This window comes from Globicephala melas, chromosome 18 (assembly GCF_963455315.2).
Source record: "Globicephala melas chromosome 18, mGloMel1.2, whole genome shotgun sequence".
NCBI classification, from domain to species: Eukaryota; Metazoa; Chordata; class Mammalia; order Artiodactyla; family Delphinidae; genus Globicephala; species Globicephala melas.
The window spans coordinates 5,221,413-5,241,462 of record NC_083331.1 but is presented as its reverse complement, the minus strand read 5'-3'; the positions used below and the strand labels follow the sequence as shown (position 1 = coordinate 5,241,462).

Sequence of the window (20,050 nt, the reverse complement as noted above, 5' to 3'; positions counted from 1 at the left end):
TTCCTGTTATAATTTTCATCGTGTGTATGAATTTCATATAACCAACTTTATACTTTTAGACATCTGTTAGTGATATATTGTTAAACACAACAGACCCTGATTCAGAGTGACAGGTCTTGGTCATGATCTTCAGCCCACAGAAAACCAACAAGCAACATTTCTTCCTCATTTCTAGGGTTAGAGTCTTGAAATGCACCTACAGTGTTATGATAGCTGCTCTTGGGTGGACACGTGGCCAGGACGGAGAACCACAAGGCCAAATGACCACACAATCGGGCCGTCGCAAGCTGTTCAGGGAGCAGATTTTTAGATGGGCTTGGATTGCTGCACAAAGCTGGGCGCTACGTTCGCAAGTGTAAAGCCAGACAAAACAGACAGGCAGCAAAGCTGCTCCCTTGGCGGGAACTTTTAGTTTGCCGCCACCTCACACCTCTATCTCGGAGAAACTACTGCCTGGATTCGAGTCTCTGAATGTTTTAGACAGAAAAAATGAAAGCATGCTTTGCTCATGTCCAGACAGGCCGGTCGTCTACAACAGGGCTGGGGGGAGGGCAGTAGGCCTGGTATCGAGGCGTCTGTGCGCGGCCCCAGCCTGCAGCGAAGATGCCGCTCAGGTGGCAGCGGCCTCGCCCCTCCCCTTGCGGCCTGGCCCACGGATCAAAGGACCGGACTCTCGCCACGGCCCTCAGGACCCACCGCCCAAGCGCCACGAGCCGCAGGAGCGCGCCGCGGGCGCCGGGGCGCAGGGGTCGCGTAGCTCCCGGCCTCGGACGCCGCGCCGGCTCCTCGCCCGACGGGGAAAGGCCGCGCTCGTCTCCGGGCGGCCTGGCGCCTCCCGAGGTGGAAGCGCAGCGAAGCCCCCGTGGCAGCCGCACCAACCTGGCGGGAAGCCCGGGGGGGCCGCCGCCGTCTGCGCCCCGGAAGTCGCGCCTCGAGATCCCGGGCACGTTCCTTTTCCTCTTCGGAGCAGCTTGGTTTCCACAGCTGCTTTTGTCATCACGGTTAAACGTACTCCGAGTTTTTCAACGGCGTGCCCCGCTATGGGCGGCGGAGGTGCCGGGAACCGGGCCCCGGTGAGGAGCGCGGCGGCGGCTTCCACGTCGGGCTTGAGCGCCGCGGGCCGTGGCGGCGGCGGCCGCCGGGCGGGCGGGAGGGACTTGACTTTGAAGGGGAGGCGGGAGGTCGGCGCGCTCAGCCCCACTCCCTGCCGCCCCTCCCGCGGCCGAGCTTGCGCGAGGTGCCCGGCAGGCGGCGCTGCTGCTCCGGCGGAGCGGCCGGGTCCCCGACTGTCCGAGGACGGGAGAGCCGGAACCAGCGGGGCGGGGGGCGGGGAGCGGCAGGGGCAACCGGCGGAGGCGCCGCAGGAGGGGCCCCAGGGAGAGCCTGCGGCCCTCGGCTGCTTCTCCCTCTTCCCCGCCGAGGGCGCAGGGCCGCGGTCCACGGCAGCAGGTGTCGCCTGGCCCAGCGGGTGCGAACAAGCCCACCCCTTTGCGCCTCTCCCGGCCGCGCTCTGGCACTTTCGGCCTCAGCCTCCTCCCTCCATCGCCATCAGGCGCGGCCTAACCTGCGGAGAGGCCACGTCCCCCGGAGCCGGGGGCCCGGTGGGTGCCCACCGCCCTCGCACCTCGTGTCGCCGACAGACGTCTCCCTGGCCTGCCCCTCACCAGACTCCAGATGTCGTCCAGCTGAAACGATTAGTGGCGGTTTGAGGGCTGATCCCCAACCTGGGCCCAATTTGCGGGTGGGGGAGGGGAGAGGGCGGAATCACTCTTAATCTCGACTCACGGCTAAATAATTTACTCAAGGTTTTCTCTTCCTGCCAATTCCCTTCCCTGCACCCCTGCCCTTGGCTTCCTGCTTTGTGAAGCCCCAGGGAGAGAAGGGCCAAGTCTTAATAAAAGTTAATATTAATAGTGGTGGAGGCGCCGGCAGGTGCTTCTCCACACCTCATCTCCCCCTCTCGCCCCGCCCTCCTCCTCCAAGCCCGGCCCCCTCCTCTGGGGTTCCTTTGAATATTGGAGATGGGCCTTGCGCTTGGGGGGACCATTTCGGAAATAAGGGCGCTGGAGTGAGAAGCCTCGGTCCACGGGTTCTGTAAACCACATCCTCCTGCAGTTGCCGTGAGCGCGGAAGGTGGCAAAGGTCGGGCGTGCACACGGTGCGCGGGTGCCGCTGCAGAGCACGGGGTCAGATAAGCGCGCAGGGGGAGTTGGCAGGTTGGACAGGAAAGATACCCGCAGGAAGGGGACGGGCTGAGCAAACTCGCGGGAGGCGGGGGTTGTGTTGGGGGGAGGGGCACAAAAATCAAAAAAGCAACAAACCAATACTGTAAAAAGAATACCTAGTAACGCCAAGGACCTGTTGCCAAGGACTTGTTTTCCTAACGCGGGGGCAAAGGACTCAAAGAGGTTGTCCTTCCCATAGCAAAGCCTGGTCTGGTTTAAGTTTTTATGAACGCACGTTGAGGCCTTCCACGGAACAATTCCTTACAACAAGTTTGAACAATGCAGAGGGGTGGAAAAAGTTAAAATTTGCTCCTTCTTTCAATCCCATCCCTCTGGGGTACCAGTGTTAACACCCCGGTCCATATCATCCCAAGAATTTTTTGTGCTTAGGCAAACGTGTATCACTTATCTTGTTCTTCCTTTTGTCTCTTCTTAAAAAAGAATGAAGTCATACTTTTCGTTGTGACTTGCTTTTATCAGTTAATAATATATCATGGCCATTTCCCCAGGTCATTATATATAAATCCAACTGACTTTTTTTTTTAAATCCAACTGACTTATTAACGGCCACTGCATTTTATAAATTTGGGTATACCAGATTTTATTCGTTTACTCAACAATTTCTTTGAATGTTTATTATGTTCTAGGTGCTGGGAAAACAGCATTAAGATCACAGATAAAAATCCTTGTTCTTGGGAAGCTTACATTTTAGTGGGTAGAAACTGAAAAGACACATTTATTCAACTGCTTTTCTACTACTGATGGATTTTCACGTTGCTGTCAGCATTTTGCGATCATAAGTGGTCCAAAGGTAAGCATCGTTTTACATATATCCTTTTGTATCTTATTTTATTTTATTTTATTTTTGCGGTACGAGGGCCTTTCACTGTTGTGGCCTCTCCCGTTGCGGAGCACAGGCTCCGGATGCGCAGGCTCAGCGGCCATGGCTCACGGGCCTAGCCGCTCCGTGGCATGTGGGATCTTCCCGGACTGGGGCACGAACCCGTGTCCCCTGCCTCGGCAGGCGGACTCTCAACCACTGCGCCACCAGGGAAGCCCCTCTTTGTATTTGTAAAGGATAGATAACTCAAATAGGAAATCCTAGGTCAAAGAAAATGCTCAATTTAAAACTTTTTTTTCGCCTTTAAACTGTAATAAATATAGTCATTGCTTTCCAAAAAGGTTTAACAATTAACAGTACCGCACAGGTGCCTATAATGAGTTCCCCTTTCTCCATGGCCTCTTTGCACTAGAGGTTATTGCTTAAATTTTTGTTAATTTGATGGACAGAAAATGGTAACTAACTTAATTTTATGTTCCATGATGTACTAAGCAGGTTGAGCATATTTTCATATTTTTTGGCATTTGCATTTTTTGTGAGCTGCTTGAGTCTATTATTTTCTAGTAAACAGAAGGAAAGGAACCAGAGGGTTTACACATCCCAGGCCTTGTGCTTGATTCTTTAACTTATTTAATCTTTGCAAAAACCAATATCTAACCCTATGAGATAGATTATGACCCATGCCTTTCTGATGTCGAACACCATGCTATTTCAACCGTGGTTGTGTCTGCTCTCTGAATGTCGTAGACTTTCTAAGTATAAAGGCAAAGTAAGAGTTATAAGGAGAATAGTAGAGAGCTATCAGAACCGTCATCTTCAAAATTGAAAAGCAAATTAAAAATGACAAAAAAGCCTTTGCTACCAAAATGTCAGAGGATTATTTTCCTTAATATATAAAAAAATTCAATGCAAAATGACAGGACAAATACCAGACTTCTAATGAAATATCATCAAATAACATAACACTTTTAAAAATCCAATACTCAATCTGGTGACGGTTTGATAGCTTTTAAAAATCCAATACTCAATCTGGTGACGGATGATAAACAGGCACCTCCTATACTGATGAAACTGTAAATTAATATATTTTTGAATGGCAATTTGGCAATATTTTAGAAGTCTTAAAATATACTCATTAAGTTTAGTAATTTCACATCTAGAACTAATCTAAGGAAATAATCAGAAGTAGGGAGTTGGAAATAAGTCTCTGATATTAATATTTTGGGTAACTAAGTTATGGTATACCCATTCAGTAGAATATTACATAACCATTAAAGCTGCTATTTTCAGAGTGTTTGATGATCTGACGAATACTTATTCCTTTTGTCTTGTAAAGAATATATACAGTATGACGCAAAAGAATATACATGTACAGCATGATCTTTTGCATCTAGGTATCTATGTATTTATGTATCTAGGCTGAAAAATGGCCCTCTGAAAGACATCTATAGCCTAATCCCTGGAAGCTGTGACTGTTACCTTGCATGGCAGAAAAACCAAACAAGCCAAAAAAAGGGACATAAAAATCAAAACCAAACCAAAACACCAAAAAACAAAAAAGCAACAATCCCACCCCAAAATGTTGTTACAGATATGATTAAATTAAGGATCCTGAAATGGAGAGATTACCCTGGATTATTCATGTAGGCCCTAAATGCTACCACAAGTGTCTTTATAAGAGAGAGGCAGAGGTAGATTTCACACACACACACACACACACGAAAGTGATACGAAGGAGCAGTGAGAGATTTCATGTTGGCTGGAGTGATGCAGCCACAAGCCAAGAAATGCCAGCAGCCACCAGAAGCTGGAAGAAGCAAGGATGAGCTATTCTCCCACAGTCTCCAGTGTGGCTCTGCTCACATCCTGATTTCAGCCCAGTTTTGGACTCTGGCCTGAAAACTGTGAGAGAACGAATTTATTGTTTTAAGCCAGCAAATTTGTGATAATTGGTGACAGCGCCCACAGGAAACTAATATGGTGGTGTTTCTGTTGCTGTATAACAGCTCCACACTCAGTGTCATACAACAAGCACGTCATTATGTCCATGGATTCTGTGGGTCAGGAGCCTGGACAGGGTACAAGAAGAATGACTTGTGTCCACTCCACAATGTCTGGACCCTCAGGAAGACTTGAGTGGCCAGGGCAGAAATCATCTAGAGGTTTCTTTAGTTTTAATTTTAAAATTTTATTTCATTTAAAAATTTTATTTATTTTTTTGGCTGCACCTCACAGCTTGTGGGATCTTAGTTCCCCGACCAGAGATTGAACCTGGGCCACTGCAGTGAAAGCGCCAAGCCCTAGCCACTGGACCGCCGGGGAGTTCCCTAGAGGTTTTTTTATTCACATATCTGGTGCCTGGGCTGAAAGGAGCCCAAAGCTGGGATCATTGTGGATTGTTAACCAGAGCTCCCCTTCGGCGTGGCTCGAGCCTGCTCCCAGCTTGGAGGCCTCAGGGTGGTCAGGCTTTTACATTGTGGTTCAGAGCTCCGCAGATTTGTGTTCCCAGTGAGCAGGCGGGAGGCTCCATGGCCTATTGTGGTCAGCCTCCAGAAGTCACAGTGTCATTTTTACCACCACTTTTAATCTATTGATTGAAGCATTTACAAACCTCTCAGATTCAAGAGGAAGGGAATAAATCCACCTCTCCATGGGAGGAATGTCAAAGGATTTGCAGCCATATTTTAAAACTGCCACAGTTAGTTCCATGCCCACAAATTATTTACGTTCTCCATGTCCAAGTTCTCTCCTCCTCAAGTTTTATGTTACTTACTAAGGCATTGGGCTCAGGCTTAGGTGACAGGGTCTCCTCATGTAAATCAGGTCCAGGTGGATGTTAGGCACCTTGACTTAAGCTCTTTGGGTATGGTTCTGCTTGGTCTGTAAACTGAAGAATTAAAGACACAAGTTTTCTGCCACTCCTCCCCCAAATAAACCCAACATACAACAGTAGGACGAGTATAGGATGACTGCTAAGATACTCCTGTTCCAAAGCGGAGAAAACAGAAATGCATAGCAGTCATTGGTTTATATTAATTTTGAAATCCATCCCAGTATGTGATGTTCGCTTATTGATTAGGACTCTGTCCTGCCTCCTGGGAGTGCCTGTCTGGGACTTTCCCCTCTGTCCTGTGGGTCTCTTTCTCCTCTCTCCTGTGGGTCTTTGTTCCCATTCTCTGAATCATCCTCCCTTTCCCCATAAAAAGGAGCCAATGATTGTAAATTTTTTCAGTCTGCCTTCTGCCTAAGTTTGGGCAGCCAGAGACCTCATTTCATTTTTTTGTTTTGTTTTGTTTTTTAAAATATTTATTTATTCGTTTATTTATTTGGCTGTGCCGGGTCTTAGTTGCGGCATGCGGGATCTTCGTTACTGCGTGTGGGACCTTCGTTGTGGCAGGCAGGATCTTTTAGTTGTGGCATGTGGAATCTTTAGTTGCAGCATGCAAAATCTTCAGTTGCAGCATGCAAACTCTTAGTTGCAGCACGCATGTGGGATCTAGTTCCCTGACCAAGGATCAAACCCAGGCCCCCTGCATTGGGAGCGCAGAGTCAGCCACTGGACTACAAGGGAAGTCCCTCATTTCATTCTGTACCACCTCTGTTCCTCTCTGTTCAAGCTGATATAATTCCCTCAAAATCTCTGTGGGTTTCTCATATCGCAATTTATAAAAAACGTGCTCCGTTAGCTAAAGTCACCCACTGAGATTCCTCGTCTACCCTGAGCCCATGTGGCTGTCGTGTAGCAATGCCTTTAGAGCTTTAGAAGCCCTGCTGTTTAACAGAGGTCGCTTGTAAGGTTTTCCCTGCAATTCTTAGAAGGCAGAAGAGGTCCAGAATGTGGCGTCTCAACATGTGCCACTTTGGCCTGGGCCGTAGGCAGCTGAGAGTCAGCAGATCCAGGGAGAGTTCTCTGTCCTTCCCTCTCCTGCCTAAAAGTAGGGCATAAAACCCCCTTTGTGAAGGTATCCTCCCTCTCCTGTACCGGGAAGTGGAGAGCAACTTCTGTCACTGGAGGTGGAGAGTCAGCACAACGATGAGCCTGCACAGACACACCTTTTACTAAAGTGACCGTCATTGGCCTTTCGTTTTCCTCATATATTTCCTAGCCGCTTCCCACATGTATCATTTCTCGAAGCCCAAACCTCCTTTCCTTTGTTAAAATGCTATACAAGGCCTTGAGTCTAGTTACTTCTTTGAGTTTCACTTCCTTTCTGTGAACTCCCATGCAGGTAAAATATTAATAAAATGTGTGTTCTTTTTCTCCTGTTCACCTGTCTCTTGTCAGTTAAATTGGAAGGCTCCCAGGTACTGAGCCTAAGAGGAAAAAAATTTTCCATCCTGACAAGGCCTTTTGTCTAGTTGAGTTTATGAAGCAGCACCTCTACCTTTCTTAAGTGCTAACAAAGGGCTTTAAAGTCACGCCCTTGGCTTCATTTTTATTCTGAAAACACTTTTCTTTTTTTTTTTTTTTCTTTTTACTGTGTCCTGGATTTGATCTTTGCTCAGAGAATCCTTTGCTGGCTAAGTTCCAGCTGAGCCCTCTACATTTCCTCTTAATCCTCACTGATAACTGAACGGTGTATTCTTTTCACCCTTTCACATCCTCTGTAGGCAGCTAGAACAAGTTGATGGCCCCTTTAATATCCCATCCAGAAATCTCCTCAGCCAGATTACTGAGTTTATTAAGTACATTTCCTATTTTCCCTGGTATCCCAGGTGACAGCGTTCTGCCAGTACCTAGCATGTATCTCCTTTCCTTCAGCATCCAATAACATTTTCCTCACTTTGTTCAAACCCTCACCATCAGCTTTCCCAATGCCTGCCTGACTTCTCCCTGCCAGCCAGTCCCCAAACAAACACCACATTTTAGGCATTTTGATGGCAACAGCCCATTTCCAGGCACCAAATTCTGTCCTGTCATCTATGACTGTGTAGCAAACCACCTCAAACAACAGCTATTTCAATATGTTCATGGATTCTCTGGGGCGCAGGAGCTGTCTTTTCTCCACTGCCCGGAGCCTCAGCTGGGCAGTCCTGAATGGCTGGGGGCTTCTTCATTTACGTATCTGACACCTCATTTGACGTGACTCAGCTGGAGCTGTTAACTGGAACCTCTGCATGTGGCTTGGGCCTCCTCACAGCTTGACAGCCTCAAGGTCATCAAACATCTTACCTGGTGGCTTCGGCCTCCAAGAGCATGTGTTCCCAGCAAACAGTGAGGAGGCCACATGGCCTGTCATGACCCAACCACATGGAGTTACTTCCTCCATATTATATTGGTCAAAGCAGCCACAAGCCCATCCGGATTCAAGGAGGGAGGACATATATTCCACTTCTTGATGGGAAGACTGTGAAGATGTGGTCATGCTTTAGAATAGCCACAGGCACACACCTGTGTTTATATGTATATGTGCACAGACTGCAGACTGAAAGGAATCATACCGAACTATGAGTGATTAAGACCACTGCTGTGGTGTTAGGAGCAATTTTGGTTTTGTTTTTTCCTTTTTCTTAGACTCTTCTGTATTTTTCAGATTTTCTATAATTATATTTATTTTGTGATAAGCAATTATTTTATGTTTTACTATTTTATTATAACAAATTTCAAGAACATTAAAAAGAAACATAGTATAAGGAACTCCCATCACCCAGTTTTAATAACGATCAACTCATAGCCAATTTTGCTTTGTTCACATCTCCCCAATATTCTGAAGAAAATGCAAAATATATAAATGCATCTCTAAATTTTTAGAATATATCTTTAAAAATATGAATACTTTTATCTTTATCATACCTTAAAAATAGCACTTCTGCACAGCAAAGGAATCCATCAGCAAGATGAAAAGGCAACCTACTGAGTGGGAGGAAAGATTTGTAAACCATATATCTGATAAGGGGTTAATATCCAAAAAATATAATATAGAACTCAATAGCAAGAAAACCCCATACAATCTGATTTTAAAAATTAGGCGAAGGAACTGAATACATATTTTTCCAGAGAAGACAGGCAGATGGCCAACAGGTACAAGAAAAGATGCTCTACATCATTAATCGTTAAGGAAGCCCAAACCACAATGAGATAATCACCTCACACCTGTCAGAATGGCTGTTATCAAGAAGACAAGAAATAACAAGTGTTGGTGAGGGTGTGGAGAAATGGGAGCCCCCGTACACTGTTGGTGGGAACGTAAATTGGTGCAGCCACTATGGAAAAGAGTATGGAGGTTCCTCAAAAAATTAAAAATAGAACTACCACATGATCCAGCAATTCCACTTCTGGGTATTTAGCCAAAGAAATCAAAAACACTACCTTGAAAAGATACATGCACCCCCATGCTCACTGCAGCATTATTTACAATTTCCAAGATATAGGAGCAACCTAAGAGTCCATCAATGGATGAATGAATAAAGAAAATATGGTACATATATATAATGGAATATTATTTAGCCATGAAAAGAATTAAATATTGCCATTTGTGACAACATGGCTGGACCTTGCGGCATTATGCTAAGTGAAAAGGTCAGACAGAAAAAGACAAATACTGCATGATCTCTCTTACATGTGGAATCAAAAATAAAAAAGAACAAAAAACCAAACAGAGCTCACAGGTACAGAGAGCAGATTGGTGGTTGCCTGAAGTGGGGGTGGGGTGACAAAATGGGTGAAAGGAGTCAAAAGATACAAATTTCCAGCTATAAACTGAATGTCATGGGGATGTAATGTACAGCGTGGTGATTACAGTTAATAACACTGCATATCTGAAAGTAGCTGGGAGAGTAGATCCTGAAAGATCTCATTACAAGAAAAACATTTTTTATAACTTCGTACGGTGATGGGTGTTAATTAGACTTATTGTGGTGATCATTTCGCAATATATACAAACATTGAATTATCGTGTTGTACACCTGAAGCTGATACAATGTTATTTCAATTATACCTCAATTTTAAAAACAGCAGTTCTTCTTTAATATCATCGAATATCTAGTCTGGGGCTTCCCTGGTGGCAGAGTGGTTAAGGATCCACCTGCCAATGCCGGGCACATGGGCGCGAGCCCTGGTCCGGAAACATCCCACGTGCCGCGGAGCAGCTAAGCCCATGCGCCACAACTACTGAGCCTGTGCTCTAGAGCCCGCGAGCCGCAACTACTGAAGCCCACGCGCCTAGAGCCCGTGCTCCGCAACAAGAGAAGCCACCCCAATGAGAAGCCCGCGCACCGCAACGAAGAGTAGCCCCTGCTTGCCGCAACTAGAGAAAGCCTGGGCACAACAATTAAGACCCAATTCAGCCAAAAATAAATAAATACATTTATTTTAAAAAATTATCTAGTCTGTGTTCAAAGTTACAATTGTCTCAAAAATGACACAAATGTCCTGTAAATGTTTTTATTTTATAGTTTTGTTTTTTAAAAATGAGGTACAAAAAAAAGGTTCGCAAATTATGATCCATTGCTATATCTCTTACGGCTTCATTAATCGATACTAGAGATTAACTCTTCAGTCTCTTGGGTTTTTTAATCTTACAATTTAGTTGTTGAAAAAAAACAGGTTTAGGGGACTTCCCTGGTGGTGCAGTGGTTAAGACTCTGTGCTCCCAATGCAGAGAGCCCAGGTTCCATCCCTGGTCAGGGAACTAGATCCCACATGCATGCCACAACTAAGAGTTTGCATGCCGCAACTAAGAAGCCTGCGTGTCACAACTAAAACCTGGCTCAACCAAATAAAAACAAATAAATAAATATTAAAAAAAAAAAAAGAAAACAGGTTTATTTGTCCCATGGAGAAATTTGTATTCTGGTTTGTTCATTATATCATCACAGTATATACTCATATTCATAAATATATAAATATATTCTCCCTTTCTGAGATAAACGATAAATGGATGTATACTATACACACGAAGAGTTATTTTGAAAACATGATTGTAACTGTGACTGAAAGGAGGAATCCAAAGAGGTCTCCTGAAATTTCGCCAGAAGTTGTATTAAAGAGGATCAGAGCATAAAAGTGGTAAATTAAATGAAAAGTATAAAGAAATCCATGGAGGATGTTGGCATCAGGGGAGGGAAAAGAAAAAAGAATCAAATGCATTGGGAAATTATAATCTAACAATGAAAAACCAGTAAGAGGCATAAAGGACAGGATGGGAAGAAGGGAGATGCTAGTTGCACTGAATTCATTGATGCATTCATTCCTTCAATGAGTCATTCCCTATTTACTGAGCACCTGTCCAGCACAGGGCTATATTTTATGTATTATAGCACTCATAGAACTATTAGAGGAAAGTCAAAATGGAAAAAGGAAGTATGTGGAAAAGAAACATGGAAACTCTTTATATAGTTTCCTGGATGTTTGTTTGGCTTAGCATGTCCCAGAATTAGTTCAGAAGCAGTGGGATGCAGTCGGCTTTCTCAGATGATGGACCTTTGTCAGGGTTGATATGAGAGGTGTGACATCCATGCCTGGCAACCTTCAGGGGCAGAGCCTTCAGTTTTAGGACTTGAAAACTGACATTTGCAATGAACAAATTTAAGAAATTTTTGCAAACTTTATTAATTTATTTAAAAAATATATCTATTTTTTTCCACCCAAATGTGACACAGTTATTGTGAAAAATACAAACCATCAGAAACATAAATTATTAAAAGTGAAGACACCCAAACCACTAGTGTCTACTAAATTTTTCTAGATTCATATTATTCTTTTTCTCTACTTGCAAACATTTATAAATTTCTGAACTTCTTGACACAGAATAATTTCTTCCTTGGAAACTAGCTAATGACAGCTAACATTTATTGAAAGAAGCTAAATAATTTGCCTCAGGTCAGACAGCCAGTAAATGGTGGACCAAGGATTCAAACCCAGACAGTGCAGCTTTTAGAACACATGCCATAAGGGCTTTCTAGGGAAGTGATCTCCAATAGAAAGAGAATCCAAATCTCATATGCAATGTAAAATTTTTAGTAGCCATATTAAAAAGAAGTAAAAAGAAACAGCTGGAATTGATGTTAACATATTTTGTTTAACTCAATATATCCAAATTACTATCATTTTAACATGCAAACAATATGAAAATTATTAATGAGATATTTAACACTGTTTCACACGAAATCTAAATTTAATGTGCGTTTTGCACCTCCAGCACATATCAGTTTGGATTAGCCAGATTTCAACTGCTCGGCAGCCGTGTGCGGCCAGTGGCTACTCTACTGGACAATGCGGGCTACGGAGTTTGAGTTGTTCATTCACAGATGTTGACTGTGGGCCCTCTATGTGTCATGCATCATGCTTGGTGCGGGGGAATCAGTGGTGAACGAAACACAGGGCTCACACTCTAGGGGAGGAAGCAGAGGAAAAGCAGTGAATACATCAAGAAGTACACACCACAGGGAAGTCACGTGATTGCGATCATTGCTATGAAAAAAGAGAAAGAAAGAGAGAGAGAGGGAGGGGGAGAGAGAGAGACAGAGGAAGGAAGGAAGGAAGGAAGAACGGAGGAAGGGAGGGAGGAAGAGACATGTAAAGAGTTACTAGGGGGCCTACTTTAGCTAGGGTGGCCAGGAGAGATGTTTTTGCGGAGGTGACATTGGAATAGAGACCTCGGTGACAAAAGGAGCAATAACAATGACAACAATAAAAGGCCAGTTCTTGCGGAAGGTGCTGCTCTGAGTGCTTTCCATACACTAACTCACTGTAGCTTCACAAAAACGGGTTAGGCTGGGTCTATCATTCTCCCCATATTCCAGATGAGGAGACCGAAGTGCAAGAGGTGAAGTAATGGCCCAAGTTTACACAGCAACTGGGAAGGAGCCACTGAAGCAGACCCAAGGAAGAAGAGCTGTCCGGGAAGAAGAATTCACGTGAAGCCTCAGGGGGACAGTAGCAGGCTGACCAACGGCCCCAGACATCACCAGGTCCTAATCCTGGAACCGGTGGATGTTGCCCTGCAGGGCGAAGGGACTTTGCAGATGGGGAAGTTCATCCTGGCTCATCCGGTGGGCCCAGTGTCATCACCAGAGTGCTTATACATGGGGGGAAGAGGGAGATTTGCCATCACATATGTGATCCCTGTGGAAGCAGAGGTTGCCGGGATGGGTGGAAGGGCAGGAACCAAGGAGCGCAGTCCCTGCCGACAGTTTAGACTTCGACCTTAGAAGCGTAAGACGATAAACTTGTGTCGTTCGAAGCCACTAAGTTTGTAGTAATTTGACGGCAGCGATAGGAGCCACCCGTGCGTCTTTTCTCTGTGCTCTTTCTGGCCTCCCGTTCTTCCTGGCTCTTCTCTCTGCAGAGAACTCCCTCCCTTGGTCCCCTCTCTCCAGCTCGCCTCCTTCAAACTCTGCTAAGATTCCCCGGAATCCCCCAGGCTTGGTGTCCCCTTCCTCTGTATTCCTTGAACACTTTGTGTAAATCTGTGTTCAAGCACTAATCACACTGTATTATAATGTGCCCTTTCACTAGTCTGATTCTTGCTTTTGATTTGATGTTGGATTTCTTGAGAGTAGGGATTCTATATTTTGCCTTTTTCTATCCCCAGTAATTGGCGCAGGGTCTGGTAAAACTGTAAGCAGTTCATCCAAGTTTATGGAATAAAAAACAACAATAACAGAAAACTGCAATAAGGAATCACAGCATACAAAGTCCCGTAATAAAGGCGATTTGCTCCACGGTCCTGGGATTCTCCGGCCAGGGTCTAACAGGCACAAAAGAGTGGGACTGTGTCTTCCTGTCCCCACACCCTCACACCCCCGGAGCCGTCCCCTTCCCTCCCCAGGCAGTCTGACCTTGACCTGTCTGAGGCATCCTAAGTCCCACAGCTTCCCCAGTGCTGTGCACTCTGACCCCGGCCTATACTGGTTGTTGAGGCTAAGAGCTCAGCCAATGATGAATGAGGTGGAGAAGTGTTTAGGGCTTCTGAGTGCTGCCCCAGCTGTAACTTGATACATCTGTTGCACTTTCTGTAGGAAAAGCAACAATTTAGTCAATGTTCTTTTAAATCATGCCCATTTCTTCTAGACATAAAGTAAGGTTCAAATAAGAAAAAGATTTAAAAATCATCTGTAATCTCTCTACCCACAGTTAATCATTAATAACATTAAAAATAGTATTATTGGGCTTCCCTGGTGGCGCAGTGGTTGAGAGTCCGCCTGCCGATGCAGGGAACACGGGTTCGTGCCCCGGTCCGGGAAGATCCCACATGCCGCGGAGTGGCTGGGCCTGTGAGCCATGGCCGCTGAGCCTGCGCGTCCGGAGCCTGTGCTCCGCAACGGGAGAGGCCACAACAGTGAGAGGCCCGCGTACTGCAAAAAAAAAAAAAAAATAGTATTATTAATGTCAGAATGAGTACATTGCTAATTAATATATAGAATGAAGAACATAAAGTGAAATGTAGAAGAATACCCAGTTCCACTCCCCAGAGTTAACTACTATGAATACTTGGTTATACTTTTGTCTAGCCTTAAAAAAAAAACTATAAAGCAACTCAAAAAAAAAACAGCAACAGTATTGTAAACAAATAATAAAAATTCCACAAAACCTACTAAGATGAATTCCATTTCTTTAAAAAAAATCTTAGTCTTGTTTTTACAAATGGCTAAACTACTCTAATGGCCGACGTGCTTGTAATTGTACGTGAGCTGTATGGTCTCTCAAACCCTCTCAGATACTCAGTGTACAGGATTGAGGAGTACTCTCGCAATATGTGTTTGGTCACCCATCGAATACCTGCATTTTATAAATGGTGAAAAGAGCACAGCTGAAAACGAGCTCTTAACCTGCCTTTACTAGTTACTGGCTGAACTAAGTAAAGAAACCTGGAGTCTTGAGTTTCTATTTCTGGTCTCTGTTCCTCATCCCTGAGGAACTGACAGCTACGTGGCACCATAAGTGACAGCCTGGATAAATAAATAGTAAGTGTGAAGTGCTTTTATTTAACCTCCAAGGTTAAATGAAGTTCAAGGTGAAGCCATAGAGTTTACCTGTCAATATGGGCCTAGTTTTGACTATTTTCAAGAATCTTGCCTTTGTGGCTGATTTATTTTCTTTAAACATGCTTTATGTTTCCAGAATCAGCTACAAGGCTGGCCTTGGAAAAGCAACCTCCTTACTTCCAGGAGAAATTGGTTACATTTGCAAAACAGTTTGAAAAGTTAACCTCTGAAATGGATTCCGTATTTGTCTATTTACTTTCATAGCAGGGCAGGAGATACAGACGCCACAACAGACAACAGTGACAACCTTACAAAAGTCACTCTCGTGTTCCACCCTTGCTAGGGCTCAGTTCTACACTCAGATTTTGCTCTTGGGAATTTTTTGGTTTTTTTAACCATATATTTGCCCTTTCCTTCCCAGCATCTAGTGCAGGAAAGGGTCCGTAACAGGCCTATAATTGTAGGCTAGACTGAATGATTGATACAATAGTTAATTTTATTTTCATCCATTCATTCAACAAGCCTATCCTGAAGACTTTCTACTTGCCAGGGCACCGTGCTAGGGGCGGGGAAATGCACACGTGAGGTCCATTGGCCTTCATCACCCACCTCTAACCCTGTGAGTCTCCCCTGTTTAGCATCAGCTGGAAGCGGAAACCTACATTTCCCAGAAGTCTTAGCAGCAAGACTTCTGGGTGCAGTTAAGGTTCTGCCGTCACGTAATGTCTGGAAGACAGAAAGAAGGCAGAAGTCATTCTTCCTGTGATAGTCGTGGCTGACTGGTTCCGGCAGATGTGAGTATTTCCATGGCCAAACTCCACATTCCACCGTTTGGCCATCCTCTTCTTGGACGTGGGGCAGCTGTGGAAAGATCAGCAGTTTCCAGACCTCTGATTACAACCATGGCAAAATGACCCTGAAGCCAAAAGTCTAATGATAGCTTATATTCCAATGACTTTGTAAACGCTGAATCACCACTTGCTTGAAACACCTCAGGTGGTTTCTATTTTCATACTGAATCTTTTCAGATGAAAGGAATAAGGAGGATTGCCCTTAAGAAACTTACCATCTAGTAGAGGGGAGAGACAATGCAAGATGATTAGGGAGATAATAAAGGTGTGAATGCAACAGGTATTACGGGAGTAAAGAGTGAGAGCAGGGCCTGGTGAAGGGGTGTCCTAGGTGTCTATTACTGCATAGCAAACGTAGGGGTCCATGCCTCTCACAGTTTTCTGGATCGACCGGACTTGGCTGGGCAGTACTGCTGGCCTTATGCAGTTGCAGTCAGATGGCGGCTGGGACTGGGGTTTTCCAGAGGCTCCACGGAGACACTGCGATGCCAGGGCCTCCCTCCGTCTCCACATCTCCCAGGGCTTCTCCTCTCCACGCAGCCTCTTCATGTAGTCTCGCCAGCAAGGTGGCTCCCAAAAGCACACACAAGTCAGGCCTTCCTTTAGGCCCAGAACTGGCATAGTGGGCGGGGACTACTCCAAGATGCAGAGACCAAGAGGCATGATTTATGGGGGCCGTCTCAGAGACTAGCTAGCCATCACAGAGGGACACTCTGGAAGCTGGGGAAGGTTCATGGAGAACGTCCAGTGGTTGATGAGCTACCAGACTTGAGAGAGGACCCAGGGCCTGGTCCAGAGCCCAGCAGAGCTATCACTCAATAAACCTCAATGTAGGGAAGGCTGGAGGAACAGAGGGAAAGCAGGCGGGCACAGGAAGGGTAAGTCGGTAGCCCTTCTGGTTTAGAGGCAGCCCAGTGGGTGCAGGACCTGCACATATACTCATGGGCTCAGAGAAAGGAGGTCCCTGAGGGTCCAGGCTGGGGGACTTGGACGTGACCCTTCAGATGGTGGAGGCTACTGAGCAGCTCTGGGTAATGGAGGGGCACAACCACATCCCCAAATTAGAAGGATCCCTTGGCCTAAGCGAAGTGAAGGGGTGGCCGGGGGGAAATGGAGCTGGAGATAGTGTGACCAGTGAGGCTCCCGCAGTGGGGCTGGTGAGAAAGGAGGAGGGTGTGAGGAAACCATGGTGGTGGGGAAGCAGAGGCGGAAATAGACTTGAGACAGTCCTGGAGGAGACAATGAACAGACCCAATATTCTATGATTTATGGTGTGATTAAGAGGATTTGAATACATATGAGGACACTTATCTTAATAGGGGGCCTTTCCCTCTGTATATTTTTATTATAAAATAATACATTATACAAACATACACATGTACGTGTGTATATGTATGATTGATATATATATATGATTTAAAAATAAACACAACATAAGAAATAGTACATTCCCAATGCCTCTGAAGTAAAACAAAATGTGAACTTTGTGTAACATGATGTTTTAAACTAATGATCCAGGTTTCCCCCCATCTCATTCCTTAATAACATGTCTTTGGAGACAAAAGACACCCTGTCTTTCTTCACAGGGATCCCATCTCACCAAAGCAGTATAAAAACATAACTTCAATAACAATTCAAACTCAAAGTCCAGGCCTTAAATGGATAAGCTAAGTAGTCGGATTTTTCCATATAGATAAACTTTAAGTCTATATGGGGTCCCCAAGGAGCCAAGAAGGGATGCTCAGCGAAACTTTTGGAAAAGAAGAATGTAAACCGCACAGTTTCCCCCTCCACGGTTCAGCCTCACCCTTAAAACACACTGACTTGCCTCCTGGTCCAAGATCTAGTCAGGAGACAGAAGAGAACCAAGTGACTCAGCAGGGAGAGGAATCAGGTCCATGAAAACTGAAAAGGTAGGAAGGGCCACTAAGCTGTCCAGGAGGTAGTAACTGCAAAACCCAGCTACCACCCTAGGGCTGGGGCGACAAAATAGAGGTTGTAAATTTAAAAACCTTAGAAACCTGAAGGAGGCGGCCCCTGGGGCTGAGACGCACATCTCTGGGGGGGGCTGCCTGCCAACAGTGGTGACGCCCTTGTGAGGTGGTTGATGCCTTGAGGGGGTGCTGACACTGGGAAAAGTGCACACTGGATTACGCTGCTGCTCGTGGAGTAAACCGCCGCTATCAGAAGACGCCTGGCCTGGCTCTCAGGAGGCGAACAGGAATCAGAAAGGAAGAAACAAGTCCTGCCTTCAGCCCTCCAGCCTCCCTGCAGCACCTCCTCCTGACTGGCAGATCTGAACCAACGGCCAGATGCCAAGGGAGAAAAGCACTTCTCCTGTGTCGACTCAGCTCCTGCATCACTAGGCAGAGTACGGAAGGGTGGGTCTGACGACTAGAAGTAAGAGCTTAACCACTGTATCTGGAGTGAAAAATATTTGACATGAGTTCTACCCCACCGCCCTGCTCTCCCTTCTCTTTCATTTTTAGCCCAACTGTCTCCCTCCAAAGAGAATTTGAGTCACTTTCCAATACAGGCACATACTTAATAGGACATTAAAAAAAAAAGGGCTTAAAAGAGATAAGAAAGAAACACCAAACACCAATTCAGAACAGTGTTTTCCAAACTTTGTATGGCAATCAAGGTAGAAATATATTTTATATTATGATTTATTAGACATATACATACATAACTGAAAAAGTTTCATGAAGCAATCCTTATCCTCACTATGCATAATGCACTCTTATATTTTCTATTTTATTTTTTTATAAATTTACTTATTTATATTTTGGATGTGTTGGGTCTTCGTTGCTGCGTGCGGGCTTTCTCTAGTTGCGGTGAGAGGGGGCTACTCTTCGTTGCCGTGCGCGGGCTTCTCTTGTTGAGGAGCACGGGCTCTAGGCACACAGGCTTCAGTAGTTGTGGCACGTGGGCTCAGCAGTTGTGGCTTGAGGGCTCTAGAGTGCAGGCTCAGTAGTTGTGGCGCACGGGCTTAGTTGACCCGCGGCATGTGGGATCTTCCCGGGCCAGGGCTCGAACCTGTGTCCCTTGCATTGGCAGGCGGATTCTTAACCACTGTGCCACCAGGGAAGCTCCATAATGCACTCTTATATTTTCTATTTTATTTTATTTAATTAAAAAAATTCTGATAACAACCCATGACACTGACATTATCAATGGCTAATACGTTGCAACCTCCTCTTTTAAAAATGTTGATTTAGAGGAAGAAGAGATACAATGTTTTATAAGGACATATAACATTGACGGTCATTTCCATACCAAAAAGTACTTTTCACATACATTATTTAACCCTCACAACAATCCTGTGAGATGGGTATTTCCCCCAATTTACCAATGAGAAAACAGACGTAAAGATACAAAGTCATTTGCCATGTAGTTCAGAAGAGTGATGAATGGTGAACGCAGAAATGGAAGCCAACTTTTTCTGATGGAAAATCTCAGGCTTCCTCAATCTGCTTTGCCAGGCTGAGAGACACGGTTGAGTTTAGTTTCGAGCTTTCGAGCAGGCAAGGCAAACAATACCTTGTACAGTGTTCACTGTCTGATGAAAGTAAGCATGCACATTTGTCCGAACAAACTTCCTTCTTGCACTAAATCCCAGCACATGGGTTCCACAAGTGGGCTATGTATAATAATGAGTATTGGGCTTCCCTGCTGGCGCAGTGGTTGAGAGTCTGCCTGCCGATGCAGGGGACATGGGTTCGTGCCCCGGTCTGGGAAGATCCCACATGCCGCAGAGCGGCTAGGCCCGTGAGCCATGGCCACTGAGCCTGAGCGTCCGGAGCCTGTGCTCCGCAACGGAAGAGGCCACAACAGTGAGAGGCCCGCGTACCACAAAAACAAAAACACAATAATGAGTATTGTTTTCATCTGTGCCTTTTGCAGAAGGCACCAAATTATGAGGAAAAAATTTTAAATGCAGACTCTTGGTAACAGTGGTGGAGACAGCTAGCTGTCCCCAGTATCCATTCTACCCTTCCTCCTTTAATGCTGTTCCCTCCCATTAAAAACATTTTTTTAGTTATTATTTTATTTATTTTTTTAATTACAAAAATTTTTTTGAATTTTATTGTATTTATTTTTTTATACAGCAGGTTCTTATTAGTTATCCATTTTATACATATTAGTATATATAGGTCAATCCCAATCTCCCAATTCATCACTCCCCTCCTGCCACTTTCCCC

The 20,050-nt window shown here is 45.2% G+C and overlaps 1 protein-coding gene across 1 annotated transcript in view; it reads right to left on the bottom strand.

The window, feature by feature from the left end:
* Positions 1–685: 685 nt before the first annotated feature.
* LOC138842419 (putative uncharacterized protein ENSP00000383309) overlaps positions 686–20,050 on the bottom strand; it is a 28,653-nt gene continuing 9,288 nt past the window's right edge. The window contains exons 4-5 of the mRNA XM_070044113.1: positions 1,665–1,685; positions 686–1,456 (exon numbers count right to left, since the gene is read on the bottom strand). Coding sequence (XP_069900214.1) covers positions 686–1,456; positions 1,665–1,685 — 792 coding nt within the window. The remainder of the gene's footprint in view (positions 1,457–1,664; positions 1,686–20,050) is intronic.